General features: G+C 36.6%; 2 protein-coding genes across 4 annotated transcripts in view; one reads left to right on the top strand and one right to left on the bottom strand.

Annotated features, from left to right (window-relative positions):
• Rel (REL proto-oncogene, NF-kB subunit) overlaps positions 1-11,779 on the top strand; it is a 30,075-nt gene extending 18,296 nt beyond the window's left edge. For all 3 annotated transcript variants that reach the window (XM_090336865.1, XM_090336867.1, XM_090336866.1), the window contains 7 exons: positions 611-702; positions 2,963-3,103; positions 4,620-4,724; positions 4,831-5,043; positions 5,675-5,743; positions 5,870-5,938; positions 7,448-11,779. In XM_090336865.1, the coding sequence (XP_090192991.1) occupies positions 611-702; positions 2,963-3,103; positions 4,620-4,724; positions 4,831-5,043; positions 5,675-5,743; positions 5,870-5,938; positions 7,448-8,229 (1,471 nt within the window). In that variant the 3' untranslated portion in view covers positions 8,230-11,779. The remainder of the gene's footprint in view (positions 1-610; positions 703-2,962; positions 3,104-4,619; positions 4,725-4,830; positions 5,044-5,674; positions 5,744-5,869; positions 5,939-7,447) is intronic.
• Positions 11,780-15,976: 4,197 nt separating this feature from the next.
• The window catches only part of Pus10 (pseudouridine synthase 10), a 62,577-nt gene continuing 58,498 nt past the window's right edge, over positions 15,977-20,055 (bottom strand). The window contains exon 18 of the mRNA XM_090336868.1: positions 15,977-18,780. Coding sequence (XP_090192994.1) covers positions 18,742-18,780 — 39 coding nt within the window. The 3' untranslated portion in view covers positions 15,977-18,741. The remainder of the gene's footprint in view (positions 18,781-20,055) is intronic.

The raw sequence follows: 20,055 nt of genomic DNA, 5'->3' as shown, positions 1-20,055 counted from the left end.
GCTTGAACTCTAGGCCTGGGCAGAGTCCCTGATCTCTTCAGCTCAAGGCTACCACCCTACCCCTTGAGCCACAGCCCCACTACCAGTTTTCTAGTGGTAATTGGAGATAAGAGTCTTACATTCTGTAGTGCCTGGGCTGACTTTGAACCAAGATACTCAGATCTTAGCCTTCTGAGTAGCTAGATTGCAGGCTTGAACCACCACACCCCAAATCTTTTTAAAATATAGGCAACACTCCTAAAAACTCAGCAAAACATATCTGCGGACTATGTATGATCAGATATGCAAGTTTTAGTGATTCTGATCATGAATTTGTAGGAGGTAAATTTTAACCTTTTAGTATTACCTATTCATCTCTATCTGCTTTGGTAATTAATTAGGCATATTGGTAAGATGTCATTATAAAATATTATTTGTAAAAAATAGTACTGGTACACTGTTTTAGTTACTCTCTCAGAAATATAATCACATCTTAACTTGTATCTTTATCATCAGAATTAGAAATACAATTTATGCCTTAATATTGTCTCAGTGGTAGATATGTGTTTGTGTCCTACAGAATTCTGTTTGCATCTAATACAATTTTGAAAGCTTTATTTTTCTATTCTAGCTTTCAAAATTTAGGTATCCGATGTGTAAAGAAAAAAGAAGTAAAAGAAGTTATTATTTCAAGAATAAATGCAGGAATCAATCCTTTCAATGGTACGTTTGATACAGTCATTTCTGTTATTTAGATACTATAACTTTCTGGGTAGTAGATAATCATGAGCCTGTATTTTTTTTGTGTTCACTTTTCTGCTTGTTGACTTATACCTATATCAAAATTAACTAGTTTTTAAATCTGTCCTTGTTTTTTTTTTTTTCTAAGAAAACCTTATTAAAATGTTTGGATTCTCTCTCCCTATCTTTTAAAAGTCTGTCCTGGGGTGCTTGAACTTAGGGCCTGGGTACTATCTCATAAGGTTTTTTTGCCCAAGACTAATTCTTTACCACTTAGAGCCACAGCTCCACTTCCAGTTTTGGGGTGGTTAATTGGAGATAAGAAGCTCATGGACTTTCCTACCGTGGCTGGCTTCAAACCGTAATCCTTAGCTCTCAGCCTCTTTAGTAGCTAGGATTATAGGAGTGAGCCATTGATGTCTGACTTAATTCTTTAATCACTCATTAATTGAGGATATATGTAATAAATATATAGGTATATAAACTGAAAATACAAAATAAAGTGAAAATTCATAAATGCATAAACATCAAACATGTATCCTGACTTTATGGGACTTTGTCCAGTAGGATAGAAGAGGCACTCATAAATGATCATCATTGGGGGCTGGGAGTTTGGCCTAGTGGTAAGAGTGCTTGCCTAGCATGCATGAAGACCAGGGTTCAATTCCTCGGTACCACATATATAGAAAATAGCTGGAGATGGTGCTGTGGTAGAATTCTAGCTTTGAGAAAGCCCAAGGACAGTGCTCAGGCTCCAAATTCAAGGCCCAGGACTGGCAAAAAAATAAAAAATAAAATAAAATAAATGATAATCATATATGAAAAACAGACCATGAAAGCAGAAGAACTTGGAGTGTGATTCAAATGGTAGATCACTTGCCTAGCAAATATAAGACCCAATGGTCAGTACCCACTGTAACAACAACAAAAAAAAGTAAAAAAAATTCTTATGAAAACTAGGTATTTGGCTGGTCATGGTGGTTCACACCTGCAATCCTAGCTATTCAGGAGGCTGAGATCTGAGGATTGCTGAGGAGTTCAGGGACAACACCCAGACCCAGACAAAAAAAAAAAAAAAGAAAGAGAAAACTAGCTATTTTACATCATATGATATCTTTTTATCTCTATAATGTTGATTTAAATTTTAGCATATTCCTATATAGTATTCTCATGTGGAATGTAAGTAAATTTTTCTAATAAAGATTAAATTTTTAAGTACAGGTTTTGGATTCAGTATTATGAGTTCAGATTCCCAGCAGTCCACTTATTAGCTATAAAACCTTGTGAACTAATTTCATCTTTTTAAAATTAGTTCCGTTGAATGCTCGTGGCTGACACTTGTAATCCTAGCTACTCAGGAGGCTGAGAACTGAGGATCATGGTTCAGAGCTAGCCCAGCAGAAAAGTCCATGAGATTCTTATCTCCAATAAACTACTTGGAAAAAGCTGAAAGTGGCACTCTTGCTCAAGTGGTAGAGTGCTAGCCTTGAGTCAAAGAAGCTCAGGGACAGCACCTGGTCCCTGAGTTCAAGCCCCAGTACTGGCACAAAAAAATGAAAAATAGAATCAGTTTTTTATGTATAAAAAAGAGAATTGTAGTAATTCCTGTAAAATATAGGAGACAATTTATACACAGGAGCAAATGCATATTTGTTGAGTGCCTACCTGTTCTGGCTAACTTGCATTCATGTTTTAAGAACTGAGCTGCTATTAATGTCAGTTTAAAACTCTAAATTCCAGATTACTGACATAGTTGCTTTGTTTTTTTTGTTTTTTTGTTTTTGATCAGTCCAAGGGCTTGAACTCTGGGCCTGGGTACTGTCTCTGAGCCTCTTTGTGTTCAAGTCTAGTGCTTTACTACTTGAGCTACAGCACCACTTCCTGTTTTTTCTGAGTAGTTTATTGGAGCTAAGAGTCTCACAGATTTTCTTACCCAGGCTGGCATCGAACCACAATCCTCAGATCTTAGCCTCCTGAGTAGCTAGGATTATAGACAGGCATGAGCCACTGATGCCTGGCACATAGTTTCTTTTTGAATGTGTCTATAGTTTATCAAAAACTGTTTAGTGATTACCTGATAATAGTAAAAGGCATTCCTGAGATTGTGTAACATTTTACTTGTGGTAGTATAGATTTGAATGCCACTCAGGTTATTGCATTTGGTAATAAATAAGAGTCAGACGTAGCAGGATTTAGTTCTTTATGACAATTCTACATTCTAAAATGCCAATGCACTATTCAGTCCCTGAACAACAGCTGCTTGACATTGAAGATTGTGACCTAAAAGTGGTGAGACTATGTTTTCAAGTGTTCCTTCCTGATGAACGTGGTAATTTGACAACAGCTCTTCCTCCTGTTGTCTCTAACCCAATTTATGACAACCGTAAGTACTTTATTTTCTTATATTATAGTCTTATCTTTTTTTTTTCCTTCGGTCATGGGGCTTGAACTCTGGGCCTGGGCATTATCCCTGAGTTCTTTAGCTCCATGCCGTTTTTTGTTGTTGTTGTTTTGTTGGATGTGGTGCTTGAACTCTGGGCCTGGGAGCTGTCCCTGAGCTCTTCAGCTCAAGGCTACCACTCTACCCCTTGAGCCACAGTGCCACTTCGGTTTTCTGATTGGAGATAATTGTCTCATGGACTTTAGTCCTGAGTTGGCTTTGAACCACGATCTTCAGATCTCAGCTGCCTTGAGTAGCTAGGATTATAGACATGGGCACGGGCACCTGTGTGTGTGTATATATATATATTATATATATATAATTTTTTTTGGTCAGTAATAGGGCTTAAACTCTGGGACTGGGCACTGTCCCTGGCTCATCAGCTCAAGTCTACCACCCTATCCCTTGAGCCATAGCACCACTTCCAGTTTTCTGGTGGTTAATTGAGAAGAGTCTCAACGAGTTTAGTGACTGGGCTGGCTTTGACACGATCCTCAGATCTCAGCCTCCTGAGTGGCTAGTGTTACAAGAGTGAGCCACTGTGCCCGGCTTTACCTGGCTATACACTCCATGTCCCACATTGTCTCCTCAATTGCTGAATTGTCTTTTCCTAATTTTTTTAAAAACACATTACCCTGGATATTTGTTTTATTTCTCATCTTTTTTTTTCTTTTTACCCTAACACATAGTGCAATAAATGTCCTTGTGCAATACATATGTCCTTGTGCAATACATATGTTGTACAAAGTTCCAGAAGTACAAATGTTAATAAATGCTCCATCAAAGTATATGTTTGTCAGAAAACATTGTGAAATTGCCCTCTAACTTTAAAATTATGTATACACACAGATAACATGTTCACCAGTGAGGTACAGCTGTACCTGTTTTGCATATAGAAGGCTAATAGGCCATACAGATTTGAAGGTAGATCTGAGTATCCTTGTAAAGAAAGCTTTGAATGCCTACAAGAACAAAAGTAATCATATTGGACAGAAAGAAATATGAAAATCTCATTGTTCAAAAAAGAAAATTATGTTGATCTAAGAATATGGTCAATGATATAAAAATATTAGAGCTGAGGGAAGAACTCAAGTGATAGACCAGGCCCTAACTTCAATCCAGTACTTTGCTGCTGCTGATGACAATAATAATAATAATAATAATAATAATAATAATAATAATAAAACATGATGGTGACAGTATGTAGTATAGATTAGAAGAATCAGAATGCTAAAGCAGGATGATTCATTTAGAAAAAGTGTCACTACCTAGAAATGAAGTCACAAGTTCTAAACCAAGTTAGGTAAAGTAGTTAGAAAAGAATGGGATAGTGTTTAGTATGCTTTACTTTTGTTAATGTTTATCTACTGTTAATTTTTCCTCAAATTCTATCCCTTACAATAGAGTAAAATGTATTACTAATAGAGCAACCCATTTTTTAAAAATTCTTTATACATAGGTGCCCCAAATACTGCGGAATTAAGGATTTGCCGTGTAAACAAAAACTGTGGAAGTGTCAAAGGAGGAGATGAAATATTCCTACTTTGTGACAAAGTTCAGAAAGGTGATTATATATTTTGTTTGGTATAGTGAATTGAGAATATATTTTAGATTCATAGATAGACTTTTAAATTTTTCTATCATTACTCTTTTGATTTCTTATTCACTAGATGATATAGAAGTTCGCTTTGTACTGAATGACTGGGAAGCAAAAGGTATCTTTTCTCAAGCTGATGTACATCGTCAAGTTGCCATTGTTTTCAAGACTCCTCCATATTGCAAAGTTATATCAGAGCCAGTCACAGTAAAAATGCAACTGCGAAGACCTTCTGACCAGGAAGTTAGTAAATCTATGGATTTTAGATATCTGCCAGATGAAAAAGGTATAGCACTTTGGAAGTAATACTTCATATATTCCTTAAAGTTGATCCTACTATTAACATTGTAAGATACATTTAAGTTCAGCTTTGTATATTCATAACCAATTTTCGGGGGCGTTTTCACTCTTATTTTTTTTTCTTTTTTGTATCTGAAAAAAATTGGAGTTTCTAAAATGTTCATTAAATTTTCTGTTTTAATTTGGGGAGTCTAATTTTGTTCTTATAGTATCCTTTCTATAGATAGAAAACTTGTCACTCAGAGAGTATTTTGAGTTTTTAAATCAGACTTTATTGATACTGACGTACAGATATCACAAGAAAAAATGAATACTTTATAGACTTTGTTTTTTGAAGTGGGTTCTTGGCATATAGCCTAGACTGGTCTTAAATTTATGATCCTCTTACCTCCCAAGTGTTGGGATTCTGACATGTGCAGCCAGGCCTGGTTTTTAAACCTTTTTATTAAGAGGAAAATAACCCTTACTCTACTGATGTGGGCTATATTCTATAATATTTATTAAATCAATATATGCACTTACTTAAAGTATTTTGTAGGCACAAATAAAGTACCTATTTATTTGGAGTGCAGAATTCCATGATCATTCACCTGCTTTTCTGATTTCTTTTTAATCAGATGCTTATGGCAATAAATCAAAGAAACAAAAAACAAGTCTACTTTTCCAGAAACTATGGCAGGATTGTGGTAAGAACATTTTGGATTGATTCATATTTAAATAGATTTTGTTTTATTTGCTTTGTTCAATTTTTCAAAATTTAACTGATAAACTATTTTTCAAATGACATTTAATGATAAAAAATATTACAACAGCTCATTTTCCAGAGAGATCAAGACCTACTCTTCCAGGGTCGACAGGAGAAGGAAGATTCATCAAAAAAGGTACATTACCCTCTGTAGACTATTCCCAGTGATCAGAAAGATGGTTGGTTACATTATACAATGTATTAGAATTTCATTTTTTAGCAATAAATATTACTTCTTTGATACCGTCTCTCCTATAATTTTTTCATGCTTTCAATATTAAATGACTGGACCTTGGCTTTTGAAGGTTATGTTAGAAATCTTTTATATTTGGGAGATTAGTTGTTCAAGAATTGACTTTTTTCTTTTCTTTTTTTTTTTTTCCACCAGTCCTGGGGCTTGAACTCAAGACGTGGGTATTGTCCCTGAGTTATTTTTGCTCAAGGCTACCACTCTACCACTTGAGCCATAGAGTCACTTCTAGCTTTTTCTGTGTATGTGGTAATAAGAAACAAAAAACATTAAAAATAAATTCAGAAACTAGATTTTCATATTTAACTGGAAAGTACGTATGCCAAAGTAACTTAGGAAAATCATTTTACATATATACATACATATATATATATATTACAGAATTGGAAGTTGTATATTCACTTGCAGGTAGGCGCAGTGGCTCACGCCTGTAATCCTAGCTACGCAGGAGGCTGAGATCTGAGGATCATGATTCAAAGCCAGCTCAGGCACTAAGAAGTCAGTGTGAATCTTATTTCCAATTGACCACCAGAAAACCAGAAGTGGCACTATGGTTCAAGGGGTAGTTCAGGAACTGTTGAGTTCAGGAACAACACCCAGGCACAGAATTCAAGTCCCACGACCGACAAAAAAAAAAAGTATGGAGGGTCTGGAGCATAGTCTAGTGGTAGAGTTGCTCGCCTAGCATGCATGAATCCTTGAGTTTGATTCCTGGTACCACATACACAGAAAAAGCCAGAATTGGTGCTGTGGCTCAAGTGATAGAGGGCTAGCCTTGAGCAAAGCATGTCCAAGGACAGAGCCCAGGCCCTGAGTTCAAGTCCCAGGACTGGCAAAAAAAAATATGCAAGCTTGGTACTAATGTCTCATGCTTAACAGGAAACAGATCTGAGACTCAATGTCCAAAGCCAGCCTAGGAAAATCTGTAAGACTGTTACCTCCAAATAACCAGCAAAAAGCCAGAACAGAAGATGTGGCTCGAATGATAAATCACCAGCCATGAATGAAAAAGCTGAGAGGTAGAGGCCCTGAGTTCAAGCTCCAGTACTAGCAAAAAACAAAATTCTAAATGTTTCCTTTTTCTTTTAGCAGTGTGTTCTTGTGATTTTTTTTTAACTTAGAAATAATGCCTGAAGGACTGAGAGTTTGGCCTAGTGATAAGAGTGCTTGCCTAGCATGCACAAAGACCCAGATTCAGTTCCACAGTACCACATACATAGAAAAAGCCAGAAATGGTGCTGTGGCTCAAGTGGTAGAGTTCTAGCCTTGAGAAAACCCAAGAACAGCACTCAGGCCCTGCAAGCCTCAGGACTGGAAAATAAATTAAAAAAAAAAAACAATGCTTGAAATAATTATGATCATTTTAACTTTGCAAAATACATTTTCTTCCCACAGAATCAACTTTGTTTTCTCAGTGTGCAGTTTTGCCAGAAGTGATCAAGACTTCAAGTGTTTCAAGTCAAGCAGAGCCGTATTATTCCTCACCTGTATCTAGCTCAAGTGGATTACCACATCATACTTCCACCATTTCCTCAGTTGTTCCTCAGTCTTCTTCAAATTGGCCATCAGTGGCCCAAATCACCTCACATCCCGTCAGCACAAATCCACTGAGTAGTTTTTCAACAGGGACACTTCCCTCTTCACAGGGCATTCCATCATTTCTGGATATGCCTGATGTTAACGATTTAAATGCTTCTAATGCTTGCATTTATAATAATGCTGATGATGCATGTAGAATGGAAGCATCATCCATTTCATCAGCTGACTTATATAATATTTCCGATGCCAACATACTTTCTAATTGCCCTGGAAGTATTATGACAACCAGCAACGATCGAATGAGGGAAACTGATCATTCAAGACTTGTGAACATGCATCTTGCAAATCCCTCATGTAACTCAATGTTAGATCCAAGAGACTTAAGACCGCTCCATCAGTTGTCTTCATCCAATATGTCCACAAGCACCAGTTCCAATACTGCTGGTTTCGTTTCACAATCAAATGCATTTGAGCAATCTGACTTCAGTTGTGCAGATAATAGTCTGATAAATGAACCGGGACCATCAGCTGATACTAATCCAAACAATCATAATTTTGTTCAAAATAGTCAATACTCAAGTATTGATACTATGCAAAGTGAGCAATTGAGTGACTCCTTTGCATATGAATTCTTTTAAGTATAATTTGTAGTTTATTTTTATTTTTTGTTTTTTTTTTTTGGTTGTTTTTTTGGTTGTCAGTATGGGGGCTTGAACTCAGGGCCTCACATTCTCTCTCAGCTTTCTTGCTCACAGCTGGCACTCTACCACTTGAGCTGTTCCTCCAGTTCCAGCTTTTTGTTAGTTGATTGGAAATAAGAGTCATGAAGATTTGTCTTCCCAGGCTGGTCTTGTACCTAGGTTCTCAAATCCCAGCCTCCTGCATAGCTAGGATTATAGGTGTGAGCTACCAGTGCTTGGCAACTTGCAGGGTTTCATTTGACAACACACACAGCGCGCACACACACACACACACACACACACACACACTATATATATATATATATATGTATATATATATATACACACCACATTTTATATTTGTCTGAGGAAAAATATATAGAATTCTATTTTCTTTTGAGAGTTCCAATAATTTTTTTCAGGGAATTATAAAACTTCAGATATTTAGGAAACAAAATTGAAAATGAATAAAAAAGAATATTTTTTAAATAGACACTTGAGCCAGGCCCTGTGTCTCAAGCCTACTTGGTAAGCAGAGATTAGAGGATTATGGTTTGAGGACAGCCTGGGGGGAAAAGAAGTTCAATTAGGTGCAGTGGTGATGCCCTCTTGTTGTCTCAGCTACAGAGGAAGCATGACTCCTGGGCTAGTAGTGCCCACCTGGTGCCACCATCCCCAGCAGCATGAGGAAGCACGGGTAGGAGACTCATAATCCAGGCTGGCCTGGGCAAAAAGTGAGACACAATTCGAAACATAACAAAAGCAAAGAGGACTGCAAGTGTGGCTCAAGTGACAGAGTATGTATCTTTAAGCAAAAGGCCTGGAAGAGTTCAAACCCCCGTACTGCCAAAAAAAAGTGAGAGAGAAACTTAAAAGAACTTTACTGTTTATTTCTTCTTTTGAAAAATCTGACCTGATAACTATATGTTAACTATATGTTATGTGAATTCTAAGAATTACTATTTCCATAGGACAGATTTTGAAGAGAATGGTAAAGTTAAGGTCTAGTTTTTCCTGATTTAAAAAAAAAAAATACTTGTCATATTTGCTTTCAAGCAAATGTCAGTTAAGGTAAACGTGTAATGGCTGTGCCATTGGAAAAATAAATTTATTATTTTTGAGGCCCTTAGGCCAAGCTGACCCCTACGGGGTTTTCTCAGGCCTGTTGAGATTTCTTAGATTTATATGTAAATCAAAAATTCTTTAAATGTTAAGTTGGGCAGAAGGCAGTTGAAGTGAGCTTTCATGGTATGGGAGGTTTTATACTATTTACATCCTTTAAAGTTGCTCTGAATTTTAGTGTTATACCCATTTTCATGAAGAACTTTCCATGGACTTCTTATATTCCCTTACTCCCTGTGATCTCATAAAACTGCCTATTTGACATCCCCATCAAGAAATTGAATTAAAGCTCACACTCAACCTATTTGAACATCAGTTTTGGTCTTCTTTCCCTAACTTGCTTCTCCTTCAGTCTTCCCCCAACTCAGTAAATGGCAATGCCATGCTTCTAGTTGCTCAGGCCCAAACCTTGGTGTTATCCTTGATTATATCCAGTCCATCAGCAAATCCAGTAGGCCCTAATATAGCCAGAGCTGCCAACCTCTCGACCTCTACTGTTAACCCCAAGACATCTCATCTGTTTTTAGGAGTAGAGCTATAGCCTCACAAACCAACCTTACAGCTTATGCTCTAGCAGTACATAAAAACCAGAGCAATTAATTTGAAAAAATTATTTTGAGCTCATTTACTCAAAACTACCCCAAGCGGTTCCCCATCTCACCCAGTAAAGTTCATGACCTTAGAATTAGCAGGCTTAAACTTCCTGCCCTATCTCCTGTACTACCTTTCCCTTCCTCTCAAGAAACTGACTCAAAGCTCTCTGACCTAAGTGTCCTTTTTTTTTTTTCGTCAGTCATGGGGCTTGAACTCTGGACCTGTGCACTGTCCCTGAGCTCTTCAGCTCAAGGCTACCACCCTACCTCTTGAGCCACAGCGCCACTTCCTAAGTGTCCCTTTTCAAAATACCATGTACTTTCTTGTCTTAGACTCTTTGTTTTTGGCATTCTCTGACAAAAATGTTTAGGTCTCAGTCAACTGTTAATCTGATCAAGGCCTGCCTTGACTAAATATCACCATTCCCTGGCCTCCTTCTTTTCTATAGGTTCACTGCACTTAATTATGATCAGACTTTACTAAGCATTTGTTTGCTTTGATTACTCGAATATAAGCTCCATAAGGGAAAAGTCTTGTTTACTGTTGAATCTCTAGGGGTAAAATATTGTCTGCCTCATATTAAACACTCAGTAAATATTTAATGAAAATTCCAGGTATTACCAATTGAACTTGTATGTTTTGAAAGAGTAGCTGTGATTACTAGATGTCTGTAGTTTTATATTTTGTTTAATATGCCATTTGTTTTTTATTAGTCATGTACATTGAAGTCTGTATTTATAATGATCTAAATTGTTTGGAGGCAAAATAATCCCAGAGATAAAATGGTAGTAGCATCTTGGCAATAATAATTGTGATGGAATTATGATGCTAGAGAATGTACTAAATATCTAGCTTATCTTACAGTTGGAACCTACTCAAATACTGAACACATTCCTAGCTAGAATCAATGTGTTATTTCACTTATTTGACACCCAATCAAACCATAAAATTACATGAATCATTTCAGTCAAGGGAGATTATATCTGACTGGGGAGGTGGGAATAGTAGGATCAGAGTTCAAGCCCTGCCTGGGTAAAATATATTGAGACCTATGTCAAAAGCAAATGAGGCATAGTGGTAATTTCACCTGTAATGTCAGCTACTTCAAGTTACTTCGGAGGCAAGGGGATTGTAGTCTATGGCCACCCTAGACGAAAATGTGAAACTGTATCTGAACAAAATAAAGGCAAAAGGATTGGCGGTATGGTCTGTGTAGTAGAGCAGTCGCCTAGCAAATATGAGGCCCCGAGTTTAATCCCCTACCACATCATATATTTAATAGGAACCTCAAAATTATATTCAAATCTTCCTTGCCCTCATAACTTAGTCCTCTTGAATCTGCTTCCAAAAAACCCTCTTCATTCTCACTGCTAAGCCTTCGTTTTCCCTCAGTAAACCTTTTCCATATACTCCAGTTTAAAATACCCCATTTCCTTTATACCTTATTATAGTTAGCATTCCTTTTTTAAAAAAAAAATTTCTCTTAGGCTGTATACATGTTAACTATTCTGGCTCTGCTCTTGTGCAACTAGACCTCTTAGCCTTTACTTTTGTTTTTGGTTTGGTTTGTTTTGGTGCTGGTCCTGGGCCTTGAACTCAGGACCTGGGAATTGTCCCTAAGCTTTTTCTTTTCCTCTCAAGGGAACCATAGCTCCCCTCCCTCCTTCCCTTCTTTGCTTCCATCCTCCCTCCCTCCCTTCCCTTTCTTTCTTTTTGTAAATTGGAGGTCAGAGTCTCATAGACTTCTGCCCAGGCTACACTAAAACCATAATCCTCAGATCTCAGTATTCTGAGTCTCTAGGATTACAGGCATGAGCCACGGGCACCTGGCCAGAGAACACATAGCCTCTAATATTCTGAGTCTTGGTCCCATCTCTTAGTTGATGTGCAGTGGTGTATGTGCCCATATTAGTCTTCTCTCACTTATTGGATTACAGACAAAGGTTCGCTTCACTCTTCCCAGACTCCCATACTTAGTACAGTTCCTGACATAGATGATGCTGAATAAATGGTAGCTGTATAACCAGAGGAAGGTAAAATTGATTAGGTGTCGATGCAAAATTGGGCAAGGATCTGGTTTTTAAAGGGAAAATACTTAGCCTGGCAAAAAAAGCAGTGATGCCAAGATGACTTTTTTTGTGAAATATATTCTTCTTTGCCTTCTGCGTGTGTGTGTGTGTGTGTGCACATGCCCATACACACACTACTGAAATTTGGCTTTTTTTTTTTCTGGTGGTCGGGCGTGGGGGCTGGCACTCTGTCACTTGAACCACAGCCTCCTCTTCTGGCTTTTTTGCTGGCTAATTATAGATAAGAGTCTTACAAATTTTGCACCCAGGCTGGCTTCAAACTCTCAGCATCTTAAGTACCTAGGAATTAAGCCATGAGCCACCAGTGCCCCCAGCTCCTTTTCTTTTTAAAAGCCATCCTGCATCTCCTGGAGATTGCAAGTAGCTCTACTAGTATAGGGAGTAGGAATTTTAGTTATTAGTATTTCTTAGCCCTGACATCTCTTGCTCTCCCCTGCATGTGGCAGTTCAAGCTCTATCTCATGTACCTCACTGACACTCCATTACCCCAGTCCATATTCCAATATTCAGGTAGTAAATCATATATCACATTTTTAAATGTCTAATGCATAAAGCATCAGCTGCAAGAAATGAGAGGTGAATGAAATTAAACTCTTGCTGTCAAACATCATTTTTTAATGAGGGATAACATACAAGGTCAACTGCATGACATAGAATGATTTTAATTGTACACTTTGAAGAATTTTTACATATATAAATACCTATAACCACCATGTTTCCTTCTTGGCCTTTCCCAATCTGTACTTCTAAGCCACCATTCAGATATCTTCTGTCATCAGAACCTACTATCGTAGGTTTTAAATTTGTAATTGGGCCCCTCTTCTCACAATCCTCATGTGTAGAACAGCTGGACTGCCAGTTTTTAACTTAATGCTCCAGATGAGCTAGCTTTATTTTCCATGTTGGGAGCAACTGAGAATTAATGATTAAGACTGCTGAGGTGTTACAAATTGATTCACTAAAGGATAAACACATGCTTTTGTTAAACAGCATGGGAAAATATGAAGCTAAAGGACTTCTTTTAGATAACAAAGAGCTGTAGATAGCCAGTCTGTCTATCTCATAGGGTATGGAGTGTGTGTGTGTGTGTGTGTTTGTGTTTAAACTTGCATACTTAAAAAATTAAATAAATTTTATTTTATTGTTGGGGCAATCGATGGACAACGGGGTTCAGTTATCAGATAGTGGATACATTACTTCTTGAACATTGCTCCTTCCTATGTTTTTCTTCACTTTCCCTCCCCCACCCCCTCCCACACATCTTGTTTTTCCCTTACCCTCCCTTTTTCAAATATACAAACTTATATACAATATACCAAGTACCAAAGTCAGAAACAGATTAGCCATAGGGGAACAGAAGACAAAAGAAATAGCTTCACATAGTACATTAGGAACAATAATCACAAAGAGAAACCTCTTGTTTCCATATCCTGGGGTTCATTTCATTTAGCCTCATCCTATATGACCATATATACATAGCTTTTGAGCTTTTATGACCCTCTGTTAGGAGAATCCTAAATGTATACTAATTGTTACAAATGAGGGAAACCATGGAGCCTCTGTTCCTTTGGGTCTGGCTTACTTCACTTAATATGATTTTTTCCAAGTCTTTCCATTTCCTTACAAATGAGGCGATGTCATTCTTTCTGATGGCGGCATAGAATTCCATGGTATAAATACACCACATCTTCATGAACCAATCATCTACTGAGGGGCATCTGGGTTGGTTCCATATCTTAGCTATGGTGAATAGTGCTGCAGTGAACATGGTTGTGCTGGTAGATTTAGCATGGCCTTGTTTCTGGATATTTGAGTAAATGCCCAGAAGTGGGATTGCTGGGTCATAGGGGAGCTCTATTGTTGAGTCTTGAGGAACCTCCATACTGCTTTCCAGAGTAGTTGGACAAGTTTGCACTCCCACCAACAGTGCAGTAGCAATCCTTTCTGGTCACATCCCCACCATTATCTTTTATTAGATTTCTTTTTTTTTTCTTTTTTTTATAATTTTTTTATTGTAATTAATAAAAGGGTTACATGATATTTGCCAGATAGAAGGTGCATTAATTCACATACATTGATACTCTTTCACATGTCTTGGTATTTTATTAGATTTCTTGATAATGGCCATTCTAACTGGAGTGAGGTGAAATCTCAAAGTTGTTTTAATTTGCATTTCTTTTATGGCCAGAGATATCGAGCATTTCTTCATGTGTTTATTGGCCATTTTATTTCCTTTTCAGAGACGTCTCTAAGTCTTTAGCCCACCTTTTAATGGGATGGTGGTTTGAGGGTTTGTTTTTGGAAGATTTATTTTCTTGAGCTGTAGGTATATTTTAGATATAAGACTCTTGTCTGTTTTATGAAAAGTGAAGATCTTCTCCCACTCCATGGGCTTCCTATTTCTCTTGCTGGCTATGTCCTTTTCCAGACAGAAGCTCTGCAGTTCAATGCAGTCACAGGGTATGTTTTGTAGTAAATAAAATAATGGCTAAGAAACACTGTACATTGTAATAGTGCTAATCAAATAGCTGTGTATATCATATGGCCCAATTATTTTCTAGTCCCAGCATTATTCCTTGTTATATAGTGCCCATTAGAAACAAATTGCTATGAATTAGATGCTTTATTAAAAAACCTGAGATGAGCTTGTTTTTGAGTGAATAGTTATTGTCCAAATCTAGGGAACCGTCTTTGGTCCTCTTGCACTAGCCTTGAGCTGAAGAGCTCAGGAGCAGCACCCAGGTCCAGAGTTCAAGCCCCACAACCGACAAAAAACAAGTGCTAGTTGTTGACTTCACTTTTAAAATTCTGTGACACTCAGTTTATTTGCCAAAGTTGATTGATTATGAAATGGGAGTGATTTGATTCTAATGACATATACCTGGAAAGGCTTCCAATTGTTTTATCATCATTGGTTGAATATGAAAGGTGGGAAATTAAAATGCTCTTTTTATCATCTATATGAAAAATTTCATGTTATTCATCATTATAAGCTGCATAGGTACTCGGTGATAACAGTTGTGTATATCCAATCTTATACCTATAAGACTTAGAGTAATAAATTACTACATCGTAGAATTTAGCTAAAGCACAAGTTTAATGTAGTATGTCAAATCTTAAAAATATCATAACTGTACATCTCATGTATGTGAAAAAAAAAACAAAAAATAACCATGTATATTCTCACCATCCCCTTTAATAAATAATAACTTCAAAAAATCTGTTGTTCTAAATATAGCTTTAAGACAAATACCATCTGCTAGAATTAAAGAAATGTAATGCTCTAATTCTAAACTTCCTTTTACAAGTTTGAGAAATTACATATAAAACTCATCTGTGAGTAAACAATACAATAATTAGTACAAAAAATGTAAGTTTTCAATAAATCGAGTTCATAGTGATATTAAAACTTTTTGGTATATTTATTGAATTCCATCTTTCCCATTTTCTCCTTACTCTTTATTGCCTAATAAAAAACATTGATTCCATGCCTTGGCCATAGTAAGCAATGCTATAATGCGTTTGGTTATGCTGGTAGCTTTAGTGTGGCCTTATCTACTGTACACATGCTAAGGAGTACTGCTATACAGAATGTGTGAACAAGTTTACATTCCCACCAACAGTGTAGCAGTGTTCCCATTAGACCACACACCTGCCAGCATCTGTTGTTAATTTTCTTGATAATGGGCATACTCATTAGAGTGAAGTAGAATCTCATGTTTTACATTTACGCCCAGAGATGTTGAACATTTCTTCAAGTATCTATTAAGCCGTTCTTACATCTTCTGAGAAGTTTCTAACCCATTTATTATTTGAGTAGTTTGAGGGTTTATTTTGAAGGGGTTTAATTTTTTTTGGGGGGGGGCTAATCCTGTGGCTTGAACTTAGGGCCTTGGGCTTTCTCAAGGATAGAGCTCTATTACTTGAGCCATTGCAACACTTCTGGCTTTTTCTGTGTATGTGGTACAGAGAAATCGAACCTAGGGCTTAGTGCATGTTAGGCAAGCAGTCTACCATTAGGCCATACTCATGACTTCAGCGGGTTTAATTTTTTGAACTCTAAGTACATTTTAGAAATGAGACCCTAGTCTGATGCATATTCTTAGGAGATACTGAATAGCTATGTGCATATGATCATATAAAATGTATCAAAAATGAAGTCCAAGAAATGGAATCTAGAAGTTTTTTGGATTTTTGTTCGTTTTTTTCCTCCTTTTTGCCATTTTGTACCTTTTGCCTTGTAGGCAAGTTTATCTGTTTCAGGGAAGGTAACTGGGGAGAAATGGTGAGAGGAAGGGTAAACAAACGCAGCAGTGATAGTCATTAGACACTGTTGAACATGAACTATACAAGTTGTAGGGTAGTCAGGGGCGGGGGGGGGGGAAACAAGAGGGAAGGAGTAACACTATTTAAAAGGAAACGTGCTCATTAACTGACTTACATAACTATAACCACTCTACACACCACTTTTAAATAACAATAAAAAAGAATTGAGAACCTACAAGTAAAAATAATAGTAGCTAAAACAATTGCTTTTCCTGAAATGTAAAAATAGAGAAGTATATTTAGGGATGCACTTGTGGAATTGAATCTCATGAGACTTGATGACACCTTTTTTTAGAGGTGACTTCTGTTTTAAAAGTATGTACTTCAAAATGCCATTGCTAAATGATGGGAGGAATGACACTATACTCATAAACTGACACGATAAACTGGAACCCTTTTGTATGACTACTTGGAGATTTTTTTTAAAAGAAGCTATTTGCGAGCTGAGTGTGGTGGTGCATGGACGTATCTCAGCAGTGGGCATGAGAAAAGGAGGTAATCTGAGCCCAAGAGTTTAAGACCGGCCAGAGCAAAACAATCAATCACACTGTCTATCATATAGAGGTACTGGAGAAAAGTGGTTTTTCAAAGTTCTCATGTCTGTTTAGCTGTTTAAAGTTAAGTTTTGTATTAAAAGGTACTAGTATTTTAAAATGAAAATATGCCTTTTATTGTATAGGATATTTTATAACCTTTGTATTATCGTTGTACAGTGATTTTTAGTAATGCAGTAAATGGAAAATTCTAAAACCCTTGCTAAAATCTTATTTAACTTTTAAATGTCAACCATATTAATATTTATAGCATAAATACCACATATATACCACATACACTGAAAAAGCTAGAAGTGGTGCTGGGACTCAAGTGGTAGAGTGCTAGCCATAGAAAAAAGAAGCTCAGAGACAGTGTCTAAAGCTCTGAGTTCAAGACCTAAGACTGTTTAAAAAGAAAAAATTCCAGAAACTGAGAACATCAAGTTTTTACATTTTTATCAGTTTATTTCTGGTATTATTCTTACCATTGGGATTGTAAGAAATACTTGGTATAATTCATATATGATGAATCATATGAATCATATGAATCAAATTAGTAAGCTTACTTTTTCATGTTGATTAAAACAATATTCCTAATGCCTAAAGTTAATCCTGGTGTCTATGAACTATGTTTAAACAGAAATGAGAAACAGTTGTTAAATACTGCCCTAGTCACATAGTCTCAAAAACAATAACAAAAAAAATTAGTTGATGGAAATTATACTTAAACCTGAAATTTTAGTGAGCCTTTCTGAAAATTTTCTCAATGACTCATATTTTCGGTCATGGGGCTTGAACTCTGGACCTGGGTATTGTCCCTGAGCTCTCCAGCTCAAGGCTACTGCCCTATCCCTTGGGCCACAGTGCCACTTCCAGTTTTCTGGTGATTAATTGGAGATGAGAGTCTCAGTCCAGGCTGGGTTTGAACAACGATTCTCAGATCTCAGCCTCCTGAGTAGCTAGGATTACAGATATAAGCCACCACACCTGGCTATGTCATTTAACTTTATCCTTTGGCTTCTACATTTAGAGAACCGGTCTATCATTAAAGTTAAAATCTTTTACATTTCGCTTCAAAATGATTCCAATTTTTCTTTATCATCTCAATTTTTCAAATTCTTAACTCTGAGACTAAAGTTAGCAAAGGCACTTATTTTTCCTTATTTAAGTGATTTATGAATATCTCTTAGCAAGGTATTCTTCAATTCCAAAGATTCATTTTCTCTCCACAGGAGAAATGTATACACCATTTAGCATATCAAAATAGTAACTTAAAGTCATTGAGATTTGTGACAGATCATGTGCCAAATAACTTCCACTGGTAACAGCTTAATTGAGGCTTACCAGGAAAAATATTAATGGTGTCATATTTGAACTTGATATCTCAGAATATTACACTATATAAATCTAGTTGTAACTTTTAATTCAGATAATTAAAAAAATTATAACATGATTTTAAAGGTAGTATGTCTCCTGTGGAGGAAATCTTGCTAGGAGAAATTATAATTTCTCTAAGATCAACAGAGCATTTTTTGTTTGAGTACCTCTTTGAGTGAATTAAGAGAAAGAATGATTTCACTATAGTTTGATTTGCGGGAGACAGAATGAGAAGAATCGTAACATTCTTGGAACAATTCAACACAAAATATACATATATGTAAATCCTGAGATGTTACAACATTTTTTAAAACAGATCAACGTGATCTAAATGGTTTCCAAGACACCATTATGGAGTGTCAACAGCCATTTTCCAGGGTGTCCATATTGTGACAGAAAAATCTCCATTTGCTGTGTTCAAAATTAAGTCATTCATCCAGAGCAGGTGGCCAGTCAACATCTACAGACTAGAAGAGACCACACAGTATTTTAAAAATATTCTGATCACCATTTGATGATATGTATATATATATATATATTTTTTTTTTTTTTGGCCGGTCCTGGGCTTGAGCTCAGGGCCTGAGCACTGTCCCTGGACTTTCTCAAGGCTAGAGCAATGCCACTTGAGCCATAGCACCACTTCCAGCACGCTAGGCAAGCACTCTACCACGAGGTCAAACTCCCCCTTGATGATGGTTTTAATATAATGCAACAGGAGAAATTACATTTGAAGGAAAGAGCTAGGATTTAATACTTTTGTTTTTTTGTTTTTGCTAGTCCTGGCTTTGCACTCAGGGCCTGAACACTGTCCGGGCCCCTCAATTAATACTTATGAATGTCATAGCAGGAATATTTGTCTGGAGGGTTGTTTCTGAATAAACTATCAATATTTGATTATTTGGCTAAGTATTAATTGTATCTTGTTATTAACAAGACAATAGAATACATTTTGAAATTTTAAAATGTTCTTTATGGGTGAAGTTATAAGCATTCAAATTCAGATAACTGTATTAGTTTTTCCTCATGTGACTTAGCAACTTCTAATCATTTTCCTTCTGCTTTATATTTAAGAAATATAGTCATGTGTCATTTAACAATCACGCTACATTTCTGAGAAATATATTAAGTGATTTCATCACTATAAACAGAGGACTTACTCAAACTAAGACAGCTATGACATCTCTAGGTGACACTGTCTTATGAAGTCACTATTGACTGGAACAGCATTGCAGGGCTATACTCAAGCATCTATAAACCAATAGCCTTATTTATAGCTTAACAAATGAATATAGAAGATATAGAACTGAAAACAGGATCTTTTCACATCACGATTTTTTAACCCAATTCATCTCTACCTCTATGTACTTTCCTTTTACTCTTCTGGAACAAAACTTTAAAATAATAATAAGCACTTTACTTTTGTCTCTACATAAATCACATTCCACAAATGTCAAGGTACATCTTGTCTTAAAATAGAAAACTATTTTAAGAGAAAGTTCTTTAAAAATAAAAAAATCAGTGGGTTGGGAATGTGGCTTAGTGGTAGAGTGCTTGACCAGCATGCATGAAGCCCTGGGTTTGATTCATATAAACAGAAAAGGCCAGAAGTGGAAAAAGCTCAAGCCCCAGGACTGGGGAAAAAAAATATATCAAGCCAGGTGCTAGTGACTCACATCTGTAATCCTAACACTCAGGAAACTGAGATCTGAAGATTACTATTTGAAGCCAGACTGGGCAGCAAA

This window comes from Megascapheus bottae, chromosome 7 (assembly GCF_031878675.1).
Source record: "Megascapheus bottae isolate mThoBot1 chromosome 7, mThoBot2.hap1, whole genome shotgun sequence".
Taxonomy (NCBI): Eukaryota; Metazoa; Chordata; class Mammalia; order Rodentia; family Geomyidae; genus Megascapheus; species Megascapheus bottae.
This window is presented reverse-complemented; position numbering and strand designations above follow the sequence as displayed.